The sequence below is a fragment of the Diceros bicornis genome, chromosome 1, assembly GCF_020826845.1.
Source record: "Diceros bicornis minor isolate mBicDic1 chromosome 1, mDicBic1.mat.cur, whole genome shotgun sequence".
In the NCBI taxonomy this organism is placed as follows: domain Eukaryota; kingdom Metazoa; phylum Chordata; class Mammalia; order Perissodactyla; family Rhinocerotidae; genus Diceros; species Diceros bicornis.
Genome location: NC_080740.1, coordinates 90,963,809 through 90,983,788, shown reverse-complemented (window position 1 = coordinate 90,983,788; position 19,980 = coordinate 90,963,809). Strand labels below are relative to the sequence as shown.

At 49.3% G+C, this 19,980-nt stretch overlaps 2 protein-coding genes across 2 annotated transcripts in view; both read right to left on the bottom strand.

Moving 5' to 3' along the window:
• HNRNPAB (heterogeneous nuclear ribonucleoprotein A/B) overlaps positions 1 to 19,980 on the bottom strand; it is a 314,463-nt gene that overhangs the window by 34,345 nt on the left and 260,138 nt on the right. The window lies entirely within an intron of this gene.
• RMND5B (required for meiotic nuclear division 5 homolog B) lies at positions 24 to 16,564 on the bottom strand. Its single transcript, XM_058547353.1, has 10 exons — positions 16,483 to 16,564; positions 12,219 to 12,369; positions 6,884 to 7,029; positions 6,613 to 6,753; positions 3,901 to 4,001; positions 3,536 to 3,702; positions 2,160 to 2,325; positions 894 to 996; positions 650 to 804; positions 24 to 563 (listed from the first exon to the last, which is right to left on the bottom strand). Exons 2-10 carry the CDS (start codon positions 12,355 to 12,357, stop codon positions 500 to 502), a joined length of 1,182 nt encoding a protein of 393 aa, XP_058403336.1. The 5' UTR covers positions 12,358 to 12,369; positions 16,483 to 16,564; the 3' UTR covers positions 24 to 499.

Genomic DNA, 19,980 nt, shown 5'->3' with positions numbered 1-19,980 from the left:
TTTTCAGTGAAGCTAAAGGCAGGTGAAGGAAGAAGCCCTGTGAATATATTTGCTCAAAGTTATAAAACAATGGCATTCAGTTCTAACCCAGACTATTTACAATGGGAAATGGGTACATACAGTTGTGAGGCTGTACAGCGGGAGGAGTGGACACAAGACCTGGCAGTAAGAGACCTGGCTGAGGGTAGGGATGGAAAGACTGCTGCTGCTGGCCAAGTCCTTTGCTTCTCTGTTGGTTGCTACCAAATCAACGGCAAATATAATCAGGGAGAGACAAAGCAGGAGCACAGAGGGCAGCGTCTCCCTGCCCTGACAGCCAAGGAGCCAGCTGCCCGGTGCAGGTTGGTTCATCGCCTTCCTTGGCCCTTGCCCATGGTGGCACTCCTCAGCCAGTTGCTCTGAAACCAACCACAATCCACTGAAGCCAACCACCCCCACTGAGACAGACCAAGGCTCATGGGTGAAAACCCCTTTCAACAAAGTTCCTTCCAGGTGGGAGTCAGAAGATGATGCGTTTCCCATCTGCTGGGTTCTGCTCCATGGGACAGTAGGGGCACTTCAGCCTGCAAAGGGAAGAGAACCACGAACATCTCAGGGGCTGGCCAGCAGGAGAGCCAAGCCAAGATGGAGCAGAGCATGGGGAACTTACTTTCCTCCATTAATGAGCTTGTTGAGTGCGTCTCGGGAGATAACATGACCACAAATGAGCTTGATGGGGGGGTTGGAATCCGATGTCTGCTGGCGGAGGATGGGGCACGCGAACACTGAGTGGTACCAGCACTTCATGCCGAGTTCGATCTCAATCTGGGGAGGCCAGGAGAGGAGTGAGTACAGTTCTGTCATGTTGGGCTCCCCCGTGCCTTTTGCCCGCACCTCCGCCTGCCAGGCCTCACCGGTAACTCGTCCTTGTGACTCCAGACCCCCGTGCACTGCCTCTGCTCGATCACAGCTTTGATGTTCATCAGCACGGGCAGCGCCACACAGCCAGAGGCAAAGCTGCGGAACAAAGAGCAGGGCTGGAGCGGCCAGACCGAGAGCCCAGCGGACAGCAGACGAGCACACTGCCATTGCTCCGCAGCTGGGGGCAGGGTTCTAAAGGGACACATGTCAAATCGGTCCTGGAGAAGCTCTCAGGTCACCTGTAAAGTGTTACATATGTAGTTTTGTGTGTCCAACTCTAGAGAGTCACTCTCCTGCACCCCAAAGTTTGAGAAACTGAGGGAAAGACAAAAGGAAGATCCAGGGGGCAAATATCTGTTCATCCAAACCATTGCAAAGTCCCTGGTGTGAAGAGGACAGTGCTCAGTTGGAAGGGCCCAGCCCACCTGTTGACCCCACTCTGCTGTCATAACGCAGCTCTGTGATTGGCTGTCGACAAGGGCACTTAGAAATAGGGGGTCGGTTCTCACAAGGATGGGTACAGGGTGGGGAGCCGACTGGCTGGAGCTTCAGGTGCTAAATACCCTGGTGTGGAGGGAAGTCGTGCACAAGGGAACTGTCCTGTCTGAGGCACAGATGGTTCCTACTGGGAAATACTGTTCTGTGACTGGAGTCCATCACGGAGGGTGGGGCACGAGATTCCACAGCTGGTCTAAATAAAGTGCACCGTGACACGACCCACTGTGGTGTGGTGTGTGGCTTTGGGGTCAGGTCCCAGTGCCCTTTATTCCCTGTGAGGCCCTAGGCAAGTTCATTCCCATCTTGAGCCTCTAACTCCTAGGGTCATTGTGAAGTCACGAGAAGAACATTACTGTGAAGGAGATTTCCAAGTGACAGCTCTCGACACGTTACTCAGCCACTCCCAAGTCTCCCAAGGGGAAGTGGTGTTGGAGACATGAGGTCACAAGGCTGGCCTGATGGTGGGTCATGTGATCATCCAGGGGTGGTGAGGTGCAGGCGAGGCAGAGGCCTCATTCAAGAGACCTTACAAGATGGAAACCTTGACTCTGCCACTGACCTTGTGACCTCAGGCCACAATGCTTCCTAATCTCAGTTTCTCCAACTGTAGAAACAAAGGTAATTCCTATTGGAAGAATGACTAAGACAGCCAGTTGAGGTCTGTGAAGGCACCGAGCACCAGCCCTGGCACACGGCAGGGCCTCGGCAAAATGTTTCTCTAAACCCTCCCACTTGTGCTGTCTCCCCAGGGCTGGCTGTACCTGACACTGAGGGGCGACTCCACAGAAAGCCCCAGCAGGGAACAAGCATCCCGGGTAAAGGTCTCACAGATCTCGGCCCAATGGCTGTTGTCCAGGAGGTGGCAGTAGGGCGACTTCTCCAAGCCCAGACGCAGATACACCAGACTGCCCATCATCACCTGGATCTCTGCAAGGCAACAGGGTGCAGCTCAGAGCACACAGAGGCCCAGGACACAGCCTTTCCCCAGGGCTCGGCGTCCAGCCCCTGGGGTGGCAGGGCTGTGGAGGCAGGATGGGGAGCAGGCTGATCCCCAAGATTCCCAGGCCCCTGACCAGGCCAACCCAGGACTGAAATGCCCTCAGGCAAAACTAGTTTTCCCTAAAATCCAATGGGGAGGTGGAGTCGCAGGGCTGCTTATGTGGTACGGGGACAGGCATCACCACCCCGCCTGGCATCAGGTAGGGAGGGTTTTCAATTCTCTTTCCATCCATGTGACTGCATCAAGGAGCGAGTCTCAGGTTGGCGCTTATATCCCTGTTCTCCAATACTAGCTAATCTCCCCCCGCCCCGTTTTTTTTTGCTTGAGGAAGACTGACCCTGAGCTAACGTCTGTGCCAGTCTTCTTCTATTTTGTACATGGAATGCCCCCACAGCATGGCTTGACAAGCAGTGTGTAGGTCTGCGTCCAGGATCCAAACCCGTGAACCCCGGGCTGCCAAGGCAGAGCGTGCAAACTTAACCACTACACCACCAGGCCGGCCCCTAATCTCCCCTTTTAACAAGCTTTCAGGAGGCAGCAGTAACTAGCTAAGATTTAATAACATTGCTTGGTTTTCATGATGTCTATTTCTAAATAAAATGTGAATAAATATGAGTGGAGCTAAAGACAAAAGTTACTAGCAGTAGGGTGATTACTAACGGTAAACATCTAGTATCTAGTAGGTGAGACTCAAACGACAGGTTTGGAAATCGCAGTGTGATGAAAGAGGGCTCGGGAAGGAAGCTGTAGATGAGGTGCCCAGTGAGTCTTAAGGACACCAGTGGGGTTCTTCCAGGTGGGAGAGGCCCATGCTGAGGCAGAGTAGCATGAGGGCATGTGTGTTGTGGGCACGTGGCCCGGTGTGCTCTGAGTGTGAGTGTGGCACACGGCAGGTGCCGGGAACCAGAGGTGGTCTGAGATGAAGCTAGAAGGGTTGGCAGAGGCGGGTGAGGAAGAACCCTGAGTTTGGAGTTCACCTGGGAGACAATGAGGGAGGGGCCAGAGTTCTCAGGTTGGGGAGAGGCATCCTGGTGCATCCTGGCATACAGCCCCGTGTGAGGCAGGGACTGGCAATCCGACATGTGTTGACATCTGCCAGAGCCCGGCAGTGCCCACCCTGGCACCCTGGGCACTTACCCCGCTGGTGCAGCCGAGCAAAGGGCTGGAAATGCCGGGCGTAGCTGAGGGCCTCCAGCTGCTTCTCAGGACCACCTGCCAGGAGGCGGATGAAGTGCAGTCGGTGCAACTTGAACTCCAGGGAGCTGTTGAGCTCGAGCAGGCGCTGCCTGTGGGAGACGGCCCATCTGGGAAGAACGGGGCCAGTTGAGTGTGGAGCTGGTGGGGTGAGAGAAGGGGCCCTGGCGGAGCTGGGTCTGAGAGGTGTGCTCCAAAAGCCGACATGAGGCCCACAAGACATGGATGGAGGCATGTCAAGTACAGTGTGTGAGTGAAGACCACAGACAAGCCCTGTCCCCCGCTGGCCCACCCAAGGGCCAACTTACTCCAGTGCTGGCCCCAGGTCTTGTTCATGCAAAGCTTCCAGGATTCGATTCAACTCCAGGAAAGGCTGCTTGAAATCCAAGTCCACATTCAGCGTTGATTCCTGTAGGGAGGGAGAGCAGTCCTACCACTGGAGGACAGCGTTTCCAAAATCCTCTGCTCTGTGCTTAATAAAACCCATACGCCAAAGACAGACTGGCGAGAGCTGGGGTTTGCACGAGGAGCTGTGGTCTGCCAGCTGCTCGGGCCCCTTCTCCCCATTTCTGGGAGGCTGAGTGCTATATACTGGCTTCCCAGAGGGCACACTACAAACCATTCCCAACTCCAAGTGTACTGGAGACCCACATTGAGTAGCATGGTGAGATTATTCCTTTTCAAGCCTCCTAATTACATTAAAGGAAGTATCCTTTACTTTTACTGCCAGTGTGTCTTTAACACCTAACAAGTGCTGCTATGTCATTTTACTAATCTCTCTTTTTAAGAAGGGGATATCACGCCCTGGCTGGCAACTAACTCTAGCTAGAAATTAATAACTTCACTTTCCACTGTATATATTTTTAGAGCTACCTTCTATTTATGGCCAGGGGACTGATTTCCTTTCTAAAATAAATTTATTTAAAGAAGTAACAAAAGCAAAAATAAACAAGTGGGACTACATCAAACTAAAAAGTTTCTGCACAGCAATGGAAACCATCAACAAAATGAGAAGGCAACCTACCAAATGGGAGAAAATATTTGCAAATCATATTATCTGATAAGGGGCTAATATCCAAAATATATAACAAATTCATATAACTCAATGGGAAAAAAAATAGGATTGAAAAATGGGCAGGGGCCGGCCCCATGGCCTAGTGGTTAAGTTCAGCATGCTCTGCTTTGGCGGCCTGGGTTCGGTTCCTAGGGGCAGACCTACACTACTTGTCAGTGGCCATGCTGTGGCGGTGACCCACATAAAAAATAGGGGAAGATTGGCACAGATGTTAGCTCAGGGCAAATCTTCCTTAAGCCAAAACAAAAAAAAAACAAAAAAAAAGGGCAGAAAATCTGAACAGACATTTTTCCAAAGAAGACATACAGGTGGCCAACAGGTACAGGAAAAAGTGCTCAACATCACTAATCATAAGGGAAATGCAAATCAAAACCACAATGAGATGTCACCTCACACCTATTAGAATGGCTATCATCAAAAAGACAAGAAATAGGGGGCCGGCCCCTTGACTTAGCAGTTAAGTGCGTGCTCTGCTACTGGCGGCCCGGGTTCGGATCCCGGGTGCGCAGTGACGCACCTCTTCTCCGGCCATGCTGAGGCCACGTCCCACATACAGCAACTAGAAGGATGTGCAACTATGGTATACAACTATCTACTGGGGCTTTGGGGAAAAAAAAAAAGGAGGAGGATTGGCAATAGATGTTAGCTCAGGGCCGGTCTTCCTCAGCAAAAAGAGGAGGATTAGCATGGATGTTAGCTCAGGGCTGATCTTCCTCACACACACAACAAAAGACAAGAAATAGAGCCAGTCCTGATGGCCTAGCAGTTAAAGTTCAGCACGCTCCGCTTCGGTGGCGCAGGTTCAGTTCCCGGGTGCAAAACCACACCACTTGTCTGTCAGTAGCCATGCTGTGGTGGTGGCTCATGTAGAAGAACCAGAAGAACTTACAACTATACACAACTATGTACTGGGGCTTTGCGAGGGAAAAAGGAAGAAAAAGGAAGACTGGCAACAGATGTTACCTTAGGGTGAATCTTCCCCTGCAAAAAAAACCCAAAAAGACAAGAAATAACAAGTGTTGGCAAGGATTTGGAGAAAAGGGAACCCCTGTGCACTGTTGGTGGGAATGTAAATTAGTACAGCCACTATGGAAAACAGTACAGAAGTTCCTTAAAAAATTAAAAATAGAACTACTATATGATCCAGCTATTCCATTGGGTATTTATCCAATGAAAACAAAAACACTAACTCCAAAAGATATCTGCACCCCCATGTTCACTGCAGCATTATTTCTAATAGCCAAGATATGGAAACAACCTAAGTGTCCATCGATGGATGAATGGATAAAGAAATGTGGTATATATATACAATGGAATATTACTCAGCCATGAAAAAGAATGAAATCTTGCCATTTGCCACCACGTCAATGGACCTCAAGGGTGTTACGCTAAGTGAAATAAGTCAGACAGAGAAAGACAAATACCATATGATCTCACTTATATATGGAATCTAAAAAAAGTTTTTTTTTAATTAAAAAAAAAAAACAAGCTCGTGGGTACAGAGAACAGATTGGTGGTTGCCAGAGGTGGGGAGTGGGGGGTGGGAGAAATAGGTGAACTGTTTTTTTTTTTTAAGTTTAAATAAATTGAATTTTAAAAAAATATTAGCCCATTTAAGGAAAGAATGGATCAATCAGAAAGGAGCTGGTCTACAACAAAAGCAACGTAAAGGAGAGGTCTCAGAGGAGACAGTGGACTTCCCATGCACAGTCCAGGGGAGAGGATGCCGTACCGGGCCTCCTGCCCACTGTCTAGTCTCTGGGAATGGGCATCCCTATCAGACTATGAGAGACTGATGACACAACACATTTGAGTCATGTAAATAAATCAACTTGTCTGGATACAAAAAAAAACAACAACAAATAACAGAGACCTAATATAAAGAAAACTATCAAGTAGAAGGCAGAAGAGGCAGGTCCCAGCACCCTCCCGGGCCGCCCGTTACCTGGCACAGCTCCTCAGCAACGCTGAGCATGCCCTGCTGGTACAGGTGCTCCACGATGGCCATCTGCAGGATCTGCTGCTGCTTCTCCCGTGAGTCCCACACTGCGTCGGAGACTACACCGCAAATCTCAGAGTCAAAGTTCTGACGAGGACGAGAGACAGGGCCCTGTGACTCGGCACCTGCACTTCTCACACTTGCTTTCCTGATGAGCCCGGGTGCCCACCAACTCCACGGATCCCCACCCCCGGTCCAGGGCTGCCCACATTCTCACCCTGTCAATGGCTTTGCCCACTCGAGAGACACTGCTGTGAATGTCCTTGTGGTCCGAAGCCAGTTTCTGTACGGTGTCTTTGATCTTCCGGCAGCACTGGGACATCACCAGGGAGAGGGTGGCTGAGAGAGGGGTCCCCTGGAGGGCTGCAGAGAAACACTAGCAATGAGTCAGGATACAGAGGAGCAGACTTGTCCCTGCTTCCTTATTCTAAATGCCAGCACGGAGGCCCGAGAGGCAGCCCTGAACTCCAGAGTGAGACCCAGCTTCTATTCCAGGTCCTGCCACTTTGTAACCGCATGACTGAGAACTGGTCAAGGGGGACAAGCCGGTTCATCTCTCGGAGTTTTCGTTTCCTCACCTGTACAATGGCGGTATAGCAGCTGCCTTGCAGGTTGCTGTGAAATGAAGATGACTTGTCACTTACTGTGGGTCAGTACGTCATTTTAGTTCATTTCAGCATAGTACTGACAGTGCTATGCACTGTCAGTATCCCGTCCTACAGCTGAGACAGCAACTTGCCAGGCCAAGAGGCAGTTCTAGACCTAAAGCCTGTGCTCCCCACCACCACACTGCATGGCTCCTTGTTATCTTGAGTGAGATACTGTGTGTGAGAAGGCTTTGAACCATCAAGCATTATCAACCCAGAGGACACCAGGCGGGCTGGGGTCTGCCAGGGAAGCTCAGGGACATTTCTGGCTCAGGACTCCAGGCTTACAGTGCTTTCTACCACCACGGTCGGGCTGGAGCCACACGGACCGCCAAGAGCATGTGGCCTTGGACGAGAGGAGGGCAGACAGGGCATCAGTCTCCTCTTTGGGCCCAGCATCTACACCCCTTCTTTAGATGGCAGCACCTCGGTTTAGGGAAGGAAACGTGACCCAAGGAAGGGAACGTGGCCTAGGAGGGCCAGGGAGCGTCTCAGCTCTGAGACTGGAAGAGAGATGTGTTCTGCCAGGTTTCTAAACAAACACAATGTGAACTGGACCTGCTGGAGCACCATGGCCTCCTTGGGGAGCACCACTCTGAGATGAAGCCAGCGTAGAGTGAGGGTGTCACCTGAGCCCCTAGATCCAACTGGACCTTTCAGTTACCTGAGCCCATAATCCAGCCCCTACTTTTGCTTGTTTGTTTGTTTGTTTAAGCTAGTCTGAGCTGGGTTTCTGTCACTTGTAACTGAATGAGTCCTGACAAATACAAACGGGAGGTGGTGGCTGGGCCACCCACCTACTGTAGGGAGATGGGGCAGAACCTCCTTCCACTCTCAGCATCAGCACTGCCCTCCCAAACCCCAGCTTGCCACTCATTTCCCATATTCTGCTCCCCCAGGTCACAGAGGGCCACACTGCATATGTTTTGGCCACAGCCCCTTTAGGACAAAGCAACAGCTCTCAGGAAACCAAAGCCTTTTAACCTGGAATCCACAAATCTTCACCGCCCAAGGACCCCACTGATGACTGTTAGCCCCAACAAATCCCCATCTGAGGAGACACAGTCTCCCTGTAAACACACTGCAGCCATAACATCATCTGGTAACCAAGAGCACAGCCAGTATAAATGAGTTTCAGACCAGCAAGACCATTTCTACCGCACACAGTTAACAGACGCCATCAAAAGCAAAGACACCTAGGCATCTATCACAGCATGCCACAACCATATAGTGGAATGCTAAGCAACTCAGTGGAAGGAGGAGGCAGAATTCTATGTGCTGATATAGACTGCTCTCCAAGACAGACTGTGTAGGGGAAAAAGCAAGGTGCAGGAAAGGATGTACTTTATGCTACCCTTTGTGTTCAACAAAAGGAGGAGGGGAGAAACACTATACACACACTTACGTGTACACACAGATGGTGCCTGAGGGGCACCTGAGAAACTGGGGACAGGGGTGACTTTTAGGGAGGGACACATAGGAACTGGGAATCAGGGACGAAAGGGAGACTCACTTTTCACTGTAAACGTTTTTCGCCTTGAAGTCTTTTCCAGTGCATGCATTCTTTAAAAATAAATTAAAAAGTAACAAACTCTACTTTGTGGATTTGTTTTTATCAGTGGTACTAGGTGTAGCAAATCTGAAAATACTTTCTATATATTGTAGAAACTGAGCAGATGAGAAATATATTGATGATGTTGGGAGTGAGGTTTCTCACTGCTGGAGAAGAGAGATACAGTTATGGTTGGGGGAAGTCTGGGAAGAACCTGTGATATTGGGTTGGAATTGGAGACAAAGTATAAATTCATATTCTGCAATATATAAATAAAGGTATAAAGACAGATAGACAGACAGACAGACAGATCCATCTGCTAAAAGAACCTGGAAACAATGACACCCCAGTAATAACCCAGATCCTGGTTTCCAAATACCATTTCCCACCAAAAGAACCAGGGCTACTTGCAGAGATTACCGATTCCAGGGAATATCTTACTGTGCCAGAAAGTAAGGATGTGCTAAAAAAATAACAAATAAATTTATAAGATGGGCTATGTCACAAGGACAAAGGAGGGGAAAGAATAGTGCTGAGACAGCTGAATGTCCACATGCAAAAGAAAGAAGCTGGACCTTACACCATATACAAAAATTAACTCAAAACAGATCAAAGACTCAAGTGTAAGAGCCAAAACTACAAAACTCTTAGACAAAACAGAGGTGTAAATTTGCATGGCCATGGATTAGACAATAGTTTCTTAGATGTGACAACAAAAGCATAAGGAACCAAAGAAAAAATAAATTGGGCTTCCATCAATATTAAAAACTTCTGTGCTTCAAAGGACACTATCAAGAAAGTCAAAGACAACCCATATGATAGAATATATTTGCCAATCTATATCTAGTAGGGGTCTACTATCAAGAATATATAAAGACTTTTACAACTCAACAATAAAAAGACAAATAACTCAATTAAAAAATGGGCAAAGGATTTAAATAGACATTTCTCCAATGAAGATATACAAATAGGCCAACAAGCACATGAAAAGATGCTCAACATCGTTAGTCATTAGAGAAATGCAGGTCAAAACCACAGTAAGATATCACCACATACCCCCTAAGATGGTTACAATCAAAAAGACAAGTGTTGGTGAGGATGTGGAGAAACTGGAACCTTCATACATTGTTAGTGGGAATATAAAATGTTGCAGCTGCATCTGGAAAACAATTTGCCAGTTCCTCAAAAAGTTAAACAGAGATACCATATGACCCAGTGCACAAAAAAGAATGAAGTACCGATTCATGCTACAACAGGGGTGAACCTTGAAAACATTATGCTAAGTGAAAGAAGGCAGATACAAAAGGCCACATATTGTATGATTCCATTTGCAGGAAGTGTCCAGAAGAGGTAAATCCACAGAGAGAAAGTAGATTAGTGGTTGTCAGGGGCTGAGGGAGAGGGAGGAAAGGAGTAACTGCTAATGGGTAGGGTTTCTTTTGGGGGTAATGAAAATGTTCTGAAATTAGATAGGGGTAATGATTGCACAACTCTGTAAATATACTAAAAACCACTGTAGACTTTTAAAGGGTAAATTTTAATGTGAATTATAGCTCAATTAAAAAAAAAAATGCACACGGGGCCAGCCTGGTGGCACAGCGGTTAAGTGCACGTGCTCCACTTTGGGGCCTGGGTTCGCAGGTTTGGATCCTGGGTGCGCACCAACACACCGCTTGTCAAGCCATGCTGTGGCGGCGTCCCATATAAAGTAGAGGAGGATGGGGACAGATGTTAGCTCAGGGCCAATCTTCCTCAGCAAAAAAGAGGAGGATTGACATTGGATGTTAGCTCAGGGCTGATCTTCTTCACAAAAAAAAAAAAAGGACATAGGAACCAGGGGTTACCTCTGGTCAAATCTAAGACAATTTGAGTGTCAAAATAAATAATAACAGTAATGGATTATAACCCATTGAATAAAATAAGAATCTATAAGTGTGATAAATAAATAAAGGGAGAAAGGAAAGCTGAATGCCAACTAATAAATACATAAGGAATGACAGAGCAGGAAAAATCACCCATGTTGCACCCAGTTTTGTAATAATTGATTCAGGCAAGAATCATCAATGGATGCTAAAATGAGTGGGCTGAAGTTTGATATTTATATAGTCTCAAAGTACCTCCCCACAAATTACTTAGGTAATTAACTCTAAAGAAAGAAATACTAACTTTACAGAGGAGGAACCTGGCAGACACCGTCTTAATCAAGTGATTAAAATTCACATCCCAATAATGGAACACACTGACTCCTTGGACCTCCCGAGGTGATGCCCTGAGAACCACATCACTTCTAAAGTACTCCTGGCCCAAAGGCAAACCCTGCAGGGCGAGGAAACAGCAGACAACTCCAAATCGAGAGAGGTCCTGCAGAATCATTGCCTTAATGCTTCAAAACATTAATGTCATGAAAGACAAAGCCAGCAGAGGAAACATCCCGGATTAAAAAACTAAAGATTAGACACGAGAAAGTAAATGCAGTGCTTGATCCTGGACTGGATCCTGGACTGGAGAATAAAATTAAAATGCTTTATGAAAATTATCAGGGCCGGCCCGGTGGCGCAAGCGGTTAAGTGTGTGCGCTCCACTGCGGCGGCCCAGGGTTCACCGGTTCAAATCCTGGGCGCGCACCAACGCACTGCTTGGCAAGCCATGCTGTGGCGGCATCCCGTATAAAGTGGAGGAAGATGGGCACGGATGTTAGCCCAGGGCCAGTCTTCCTCAGCAAAAAGAGGAGGATTGGCAGATGTTAGCACAGGGCTGATCGCCTCACAAAAAAAAAAAAAGAAAGAAAGAAAATTATCAAGACAATGGCAAAATTGAAATACGAGCTATATTCATTAGGTCATAATATTAATGTTTAATTTTTTGACTTTAATAATTATACTGTACTTACGTAAAAAAAAATGCCCTTCATCTTAGGAAATATACACTGAAGGTTTAGGGGCAATGGGGAATGATATCTGCAACTGACTTTCAAATGGTTAAAAAGTAGTAAGAATATGCAAGAGAACTGATAAGCAGATATGGTAACATACCAGCAGTTGGTGAATTTCGGTGAAGGGTATATATGAGTTCTTTACACTATTCTTGGAACGTCTCTGTAAATTTGAAATTATCTTAAAATGTCTTAAAAATTCAAAAGAAATGCAAACTGAAAACAAAATGTAAATGAAAATAATCTCAGGTAAATTAATAATTTCTGTTAGGTTTTTGAAATTACTCTCCTTCAAGAGGCCTAGGGATCCATGTACCAGTGTCCTAACCATCATCCTTCCACAACCTTATCACCAAGTAGCCTCAAGGTCTCCTAGGCCCACAGGGAGGCAGCTGTAGGGGTCTCGTGGGGGGACACACACCTGCGCTGGCCAGCTCAGCCCGCAGCTGGCCCACGTAGTGCAGCAGCTCCTCCAGGCTCTGCTCGCAGTGCTGCCCGTAGGTCAGGAACTTCTGTAGAACCTTGTCCACCTCTCTCTCCACACTCGCACACTGCTCCATGGTGGCCTCTGCCTGGGGGGAGAGGACGGTCCACCGCATCAGGCCCCACTTGGGCCAGGGGGGCATGGTGGGGAGGGCTCCCAGATCCCCCTGCTATACACATATCATATATCAATGCCCAGGAATTCTCACCTTAACATATCTGTCCACAGCTCCTATCACCCCCAGCCAGGGTGCCCCAGTGTAGGGTGCAGATGGAGTGAGGACAGGGGTTTTTTGAATCATGATGACAAAATCACTGTTTTCAACTGTTTTCATTCTATAATCCTTGTTCGTCTCTTTTTAATCAGACGAGAGAGTAGGCCTCACGGAGCTCTCAGCAGGCAATACTTTCTAACTAGAAATCCAAAGATACCCTGCATCTTTTCATCTATTCATTATGGCCCCCTTCTCTTCAGTTAGTGGACTTGGGTTTCCATGTACTATAGTGACAGAAGCCGTGACGGCAGTCCGCGAATGGCTGATATTTGGAAACGTAGCCTAAGGAACAACTACTGACCATGCAGGCCTGATGGGCCTTGCCCACCACTCCAGCCTCAGTCCCCGCACTGTGTGCCCATGGACAGGGAGCTGTGTCCAGCCAGCCGGAATCCTTGCTCCCTCACAGCACCGTGCCCTGGTTCATGCTGCTTCCTCTCCCTGGTATACTCTCCGTTACCCCTCACTTCCCCAACTGCTTGAGAAGCTGGCTCATCCTTTCTGAGTCAGCTCAGAGGTCATCTCCTTCAGTAGCTGTCCCTAGCCTGCCCCCACCTGGCTCCCGCTACTCTGACTTGGCACCCTTCTACTGCAGTTTTGATCACTGGCTAATGATCTGTTTGACGGCCTGCCTCCCCCGCCGCACTAGAACATCTCTTGTTGTAACACAACCTTCCCTCCTCTTTATACCATTGAAAGAAAGTTGACTTTTCTTGTCCCACCTTTTCTACTACTGAGGCCCCCTTCCTAAGTCCCTTCTACCCTGGGCCACTGCTCCCCTCCATTTCAGAGCAGGCTTTGACACTGAACACATGGACAATCCTCAGAATGTTGGTGACAGAGTCGATTTCCCTCCCCAGCCTTCCGTCTAGGATTGGAATGAGAGGGCTCTCTCAAATGTTCAAATCTAGCCAGCTGTCCATTCTCTCAAAGAAGGAGACAGAGTCACATCACAATGAGAATCCTGTGTCCAAGGTGACTGTCAAGATCCTCCCAGTTTCACCAGACTCTCTTCCCATCCTCACCAGCACTGTCAGTCCTGGCCTCATCATCTCAGCCCAGCCTGTAGCCACTGTCTCCCTACCAGGCAGGGGACAAGTGACGGGGAAATGGCACTCAGGGGCTTGAGACATGTTTATGCCTTCCCTCTTTACAGGTGATGCTCACACTAGAATTTGTAATCATGGTGTCCAGAAGACATGTTCCCCTCTTCATGCCCCCTGAGCAAATACTCTATAACTGGATGTGAGCCATTATGGGCAAAATATACCAGAGACTCCTACCTGAAATACTGTAATTATTATTAATATTGCTGTTAGTAGTTAACATTTCTTAGAGGTTTATTCTGTGCTAGGCACTGTTCTAATGACTTTGCATACATTAACTAATTTACTTAGTTCTTACAAAAGCACTATGAGGTAGGTACAATTATTAGACCCACTTTACAGATGAGAAAATGAGATGCACAAAGATTAAATAAGTTGCCCATGGTCACTCAGCGGGGAGGTGGAGGGCCTGGGAACTGAAGCTGGGCAGTCTGGCTCCAGAGCCCTTCTGTGAAGCACCTCATATCCCCAGTCCTCTCTGGACCAGCTTCACAGGCCACTGTCTCACCAGGAAAGGAAAGCAGCCAAGAGTTGTGGTTGGAATGAGCGTACAGCAACGATTAATGATGACAAGAAACAGGAAATTAACCACAGAGCCTGTGAGATGATCAACTAGGAAAGATGACAGCACAAAAGAATGTTTGCCAAGAGTGTCTGGGAACCAGAATCACAACTGACCAAAAATAAACACAGCTCAAGAAAGGTCAGGACCTCACCAAGGTCAAACACTCTGCCCATGTCAGGCACCAAGTGATACCAGGGTTATCAAAGGGAAGCCCAAGTCAGCATCTTGAAACTGTATTAAAAGGCTGAGGGAGGAGATGGGTACAAGGATTTTTATCCCAGTTATATGTTGTAGCAGGGAATGGGAGCCAATCTAGGGCCTCATCACTGGGGGAATTGATAAGCCAAGGAAATAAGATGTGGGGGATGCATCTACGGAAACCGGGGTAGCATTTAGAAACCATGTTTCAGATAATCCCACAGCAACATCAATTAGATCCCAAAATGTGGTCCTGAGGGGGAAAAAGTAACAAAATGAACTCTAGGCAAAATACCACTTATGTAAATTAAAAATATATGCATACAACCAAGCATGCAAATAAAAGGATATACACCAAACACATCCGAGTGGTTTCCTATGGTGGGGGAAGAAGGGAGGAATGGGGATGAAAAGGAATACATAGATAAACACAAAGGAGAAAACGGCCCTGCATGGACCAATTAAATGTACAATGAACTGAGAAGTGTGATTAAATCTAAAAAATTTAAAAATAAAATCAATGACCTGGGAAAACAAAACTGTTTGTGAGTATTCCATCCAAAAAGCCCAGGAGGCTAATTCAGTCTGTCCAGGGTGAGCCACTCTGCCTGGATCACAGTCGGCCATCTTTACCAGACACCAGGATGGATGAGTGTGTGAGTTTGTCTTTCACAAACCGCATGATTAATCTAATGGAATTTCATGTCCATTGTCCTAAGCCCTCCTCCCCAAGGTCTCACATGTACAGAAATTATCCACCAGGGTGATCCCACCAAAATGACACATCAGATCCTATCTCCCTTTCTCAACCCTGCCATAGCTTGACAGACAAGTCCTTTGTAATTGTACATTCGCTTCCTTTGCACAAGTCTTTCCTATGTCCAGAGTGCCCTCCGCACTCCTCTGCATGGAGAACACAAGATGTGGTTTAATCATCAGCTCCCCATGAAGCCCTCAATGAAATCTCCCTGCCTTCTCCTCTGCTGCACAAACCTGTCGAGAACGCCCCTGCCACACACAGCTGAGTCCTCAGCTCTGGCACAGTAACTGCCTGCTCACACGTCTGTCTCCCCCACTGGACTGTGAGCTGCTCACGGCTGGAGTCCAGTCTCGTCCTCTCTCTCCCCTCAGTGCCAGCCCCGGGCCTGGTCCATAGCTGGTGCTCAGTGAACATTTGCTGATTAAACAGTGCAGACATTTCCTAACCCCTGGGCTAGGGAGCGGGAGCTCAAACCTGCGGGAGGTGGGCGGGAAGAGACATGAGTGAAATATTAAAATTCCCACCAAGGCATGCATGGAGGTTTTGTTCCCAGTCTTCAGCACCCTGAAACAAGAGAGTCCCTTCTGGGGCAAGGGGGAAGAAGGGAAGTTTGTGCAAATCATAGGGAGGTCCCCTTTGCCTAACACAGAATTGGAGAGTGACCCAACACTTATTCTTTTGCACCCCCCACCTCTATCCATTCTCCACCCTACACATCACTCCTCTGCTTAAAACTCAACAAATTCTCATTGTACTTAGAACGAAATAAACCCTCCTTTTTATGGCCTACAAGGCTCTATGTGAGTTGACTCCCAACCACCTCTCCAACCTCATCTTCTATCACTCTCCCCCTCACTCGCCATAACTCCAGCCACAGTAGCCTTCTTTCTGTTCCTTGACTACATCTACTTTATTTCTGCCTCAGGGCCTTTGCACTGACTGTTTTCTCTGCCTGGAACAGTCTTCGCCCAGATCTTCCCATGGCTGGCTCCTCATTACAGTCTCAGGGCAAACGTTATCTCTTCAAAGATGCTCTCCTAGACCACAGTATCTAATGCTGACCTCTGCCCCACCCCCACACTAGTCACTCTGTCCTGTCACCCTGTTCCTTTTCTTCATTGCACATCTCTATTTGAAGTTTCAAATCTTTCTTTTGTCATTAACCAAAACTGGTGGACTGCAGCACCTACTGGGAGTTTCAGCTACATTAACGTGCAAGTGACTGGCAAACTCCGACTCATCCTTCAAAAGACCCTGCTCGCTTGCCCCGCCTGGCCCCCTCATCCGCAGTGAGTTACCTCCGACCCGGCCAGGTGGCACTAGGGTGGGACGTCCGGGTCCGAGCGACTCCCCCGGCAGAGGCGGCTCCTCGACGGTCCTGTGAGTCTGTGGGACTCCCGCTCCAGGCCCGGGACCACGACTGCGGATAAAGCAAGCCCGAGGGCGGACTGGAGCGGGGGCGGAGTCGGGGGCTTCCGAGACGGCCCGGGGCCTGGGGCCCGGCCGAGCCACCGACCCCCGCGGCCGTCCGCCACCCGGCGCCCCGCCCTCGGCCCGCCCCGCCCGGCCGGGAAGCCGCCGTCTCTCACCTGCCCGGCAGCCCGGCCCTGGCTTCCGGCGCGCTGTCATCGGAACCGGAAGCGGCGGCTGTTGCTCAGCCGCCCGGGCCCGCCCACTCGCGGCTCGCCGGAGGGGAGCAGTCCCGCGCGCGTCCCCGCGGGCCCCCGCCACCCCCGCGCGCCAGCAGTCGAGTCGTCCGGGCCGCGCCGGGGCTCCGGGGCCCAAAGGCCCTTGCCGGGCCGCCACCTGCCCCGGCGGCGGGAAGGACTCGGTCGCCCCACGCGCTAGCCGGCGTGGTGCGCGGGGCAGGCGACTTCCCCACCCGGAAGAGGAGCCGGCGGGCCCACCGGGCGCGCCCCGTCCCGGCGCCGCGGCGCCGCGTTCCGCAGCCCTAAACCAGAAGAGACTGCCTCCCCCGCCCCCCGACCTCGTTGGAGTAAAGCCAATACCGAACAGCACAACGCACGGGAGGGGGCCCATGTCAGGCTTTCCTGCGATGGCTCCTTGATGCTGTTTTTGAAACATCAAATGATGCACCGTTGCTGATCCCCTAATCCTGTACTTAATCTACCCACTGGACATTCAATAGGGGAATTAGAGTCTGCTGGGGGGGACCCAGCTTCTGCCCTGCCGTCCTCCATTGGTCGCCCTCCTTGGGGGTCTGGGGAAAGATGGGGGTTGCACAACTGCCCTAAGGAGGAAGGGTGAGGGTTAAGAAGGAGGAGAGAGGAGGCGGTGACCCCAGACCCAGCTCAGAACTGAATTTATGATCCTCCCAGGCGCCCTTGCTCTGGAGGGGAGGAGCAGAGAAGCTCCCACCGCTCCACAGGCCTCAGGGACTTGGACTAGAAACAGCCTGGGAGAAAAGGCTCAGTCTGTTTCCTTGACTTCCTGCTTCCTTTTGGGGCAGCCCCATTCCAGGGCATCCTCCCCTCTAATCCTCCTCGCCTCCTCACCACCCCCACCCCACCCACAAACCCCCTTGACAATCTTGTTCTGTTCTCTGTATAGCACTTGCGCAATCCAGTTTTGTTTTCTTTATAGCATTTGACTTTAAATTATCTCGTGTTGATTTGTTTATTCTGTCTTCCTGCCCCTAACACCTCTCCCCCTTTAGGATAAAAATTCCATTGGAGCCGGGACTTCGTACTCCTCACTTCTATATCCCCAACACCATGTGCTTGGAGCATAGTAGGTGCTTAGAAATATTCTAAGGTAGCCAATATCCTCCACCTGACGAAATACGTAGGGAAGACGGGGGTCCACAGACCCACGGGGAGGGAGCCCGCAAGGCGTTGGAGCATCCTGGAGAGGCCGGTCTGTGCTTAGAGCCTGGGTGGTCCTGGCCCATGGGGGAGCTAGGGGCTGGAGGGTTGAGTGAACCTTGCCTGGGGCCATGAGGCCGAGGCTCAGGCCGCCTGGAAGCCAGCAGGACCTCACAGGCTTTCCCCAACGCCCCAGGCTTCCCCACTTCCTCTCTGGGAGCCCTGGCCTGCTTGTCTGGGAACTTTGAAGGCACGTCTGTATGTCGGGCACTGTCACCTCTGCCTGTCATGGTTTTCCCCAGCATGTGGCTCTCCTTGCATTGCGGTTTTGTTACTTTTTAGGATGCACCAAGTTTTTTTACGTAGCTGATTTTGTCAATCTTTCCTCGCTGGGATTGTGTGTTTGTGTTTTGTTTTTGTTGAGGGTAGGGCTGCTTCAAAGCAGAAAAACTGAGCTGTTCTCCTCTAACTCGATTACAGTCTGCTTAACTTTTTTGCTAGCTTCCTAGGATTTGACTTTTAAAATTTAACTCCTCAATACATGTCCATTTTGTTTTGCGGGGAGTGGTGCAAAGTATGACATTTTTTTCCCATATTTTTGTTCAGTTACCCCAGCACCTCTTATTAAATAATCCTTCCTTACCCTTTTGTTTTGAAGCCCTTTATCATAATATTAAGATTTTTCTACAGTATAGAATCTATTTCTGGCTCTTCATTCTTTCCATTGAGGTGTAGTGTTATTTTTACAGCAATATCATACTGTTTTACTTGCTAATTTGCGATATGTTCTAATATATGGTAGGATTAAACACTGCTCACAAAAAGGGAAAAAAAGAAAAACACAAAGTTATTGAGAAAGCAGATCACCGGTGCCTGGAGGTGGGGGAGAAGGCTGACTACAGAAGGGCACAGAGGAATTTGGGGGGATGATGGAACTCTTCTATATCTTGATTGTAGGGTTGGTTATACAATTCTGCATTTGTCAAAGCTCTAAAAACAGTACCCTAAAGAGGGTGAATTTTCCTGTATGTAAAATATACCTTAAAAATGGTGGTGGGGGAACAGGTACACAGAGGACACTATATAAATCTCTTTTAAAAAAAGGTTCTACGGGCCGGCCCCATGGCTTAGCGGTTGGGTGCACGTGCTCCGCTACTGGCCCCGGGTTCGATCCCGGGCACGCACCGACGCACCGCTTCTCGGGCCATGCTGAGGCCGCGTCCCACATACAGCAACTAGAAGGATGTGCAACTATGACATACAACTATCTACTAGGCTTTGGGGAAAAAAAAGGAGGAGGATTGGCAATAGATGTTAGCTCAGAGCCGGTCTTCCTCAGCAAAAAGAGGAGGATTAGCATGGATGTTAGCTCAGGGTTGATCTTCCTCACTAACTAACTAACTAACTAACTAACTAAATAAATAAATAAATAAATAGATAAAGGTTCTTGACAGAGAGGGCAAGCCCTGGAGTGCTCTCCTGAAAATACAGCCTCCTTCACCTCCCAGACCGAGTCCTGGAAGGCCAGGCCAGGAAAAAATGGACCCTCCTGACAGCTGGTGGGGTGGGGGCAGCGGTGGGTGATGCAGCCACTGCCTGTCCTCCTCTGGGGAACATAGGAGCATCAGGGCTCAGTCCATGGAGCCAGAGTTGCTGCTCAGGCCCTGTCTCTTCCTTCCAGCCTACAGGTGGCTCCCAACGTCTCCCGCTCCTTCTTCCTGTTCCTGTCCCTCCTTGAAAGCTTTGGTTCAGGCCAGGAGTGGCTACATAATTTGCAGGCCCCAGAGAAAAATGAAAATACGAGGCCCCTTGTTCAAACATTGTTAAGGAACTCAAGATGGGACAACAGAGTACTGTCACATAAAGTGTAGGCCCCTCTGAGCGGGGGGCCCTTTGGGACTACAGGTGACACACACATAAACTAGTCCTGGTTCTGGCCCTTCCTCTTGGCTGCCTGAGGGACCCACCCAG

Excerpts from the sequence above, each read along its gene's own strand:
- RMND5B (XM_058547353.1), bottom strand. The coding sequence starts at position 12,357 with ATGGAGCAGTGTGCGAGTGTGGAGAGAGAGGTGGACAAGGTTCTACAG. Across the intron at positions 4,002-6,612 it reads TTGCTGAGGAGCTGTGCCAG|GAATCAACGCTGAATGTGGA; the intron begins GTAACGGGCGGC and ends CCCTCCCTACAG. Across the intron at positions 3,703-3,900 it reads GACCTGGGGCCAGCACTGGA|ATGGGCCGTCTCCCACAGGC; the intron begins GTAAGTTGGCCC and ends CGTTCTTCCCAG.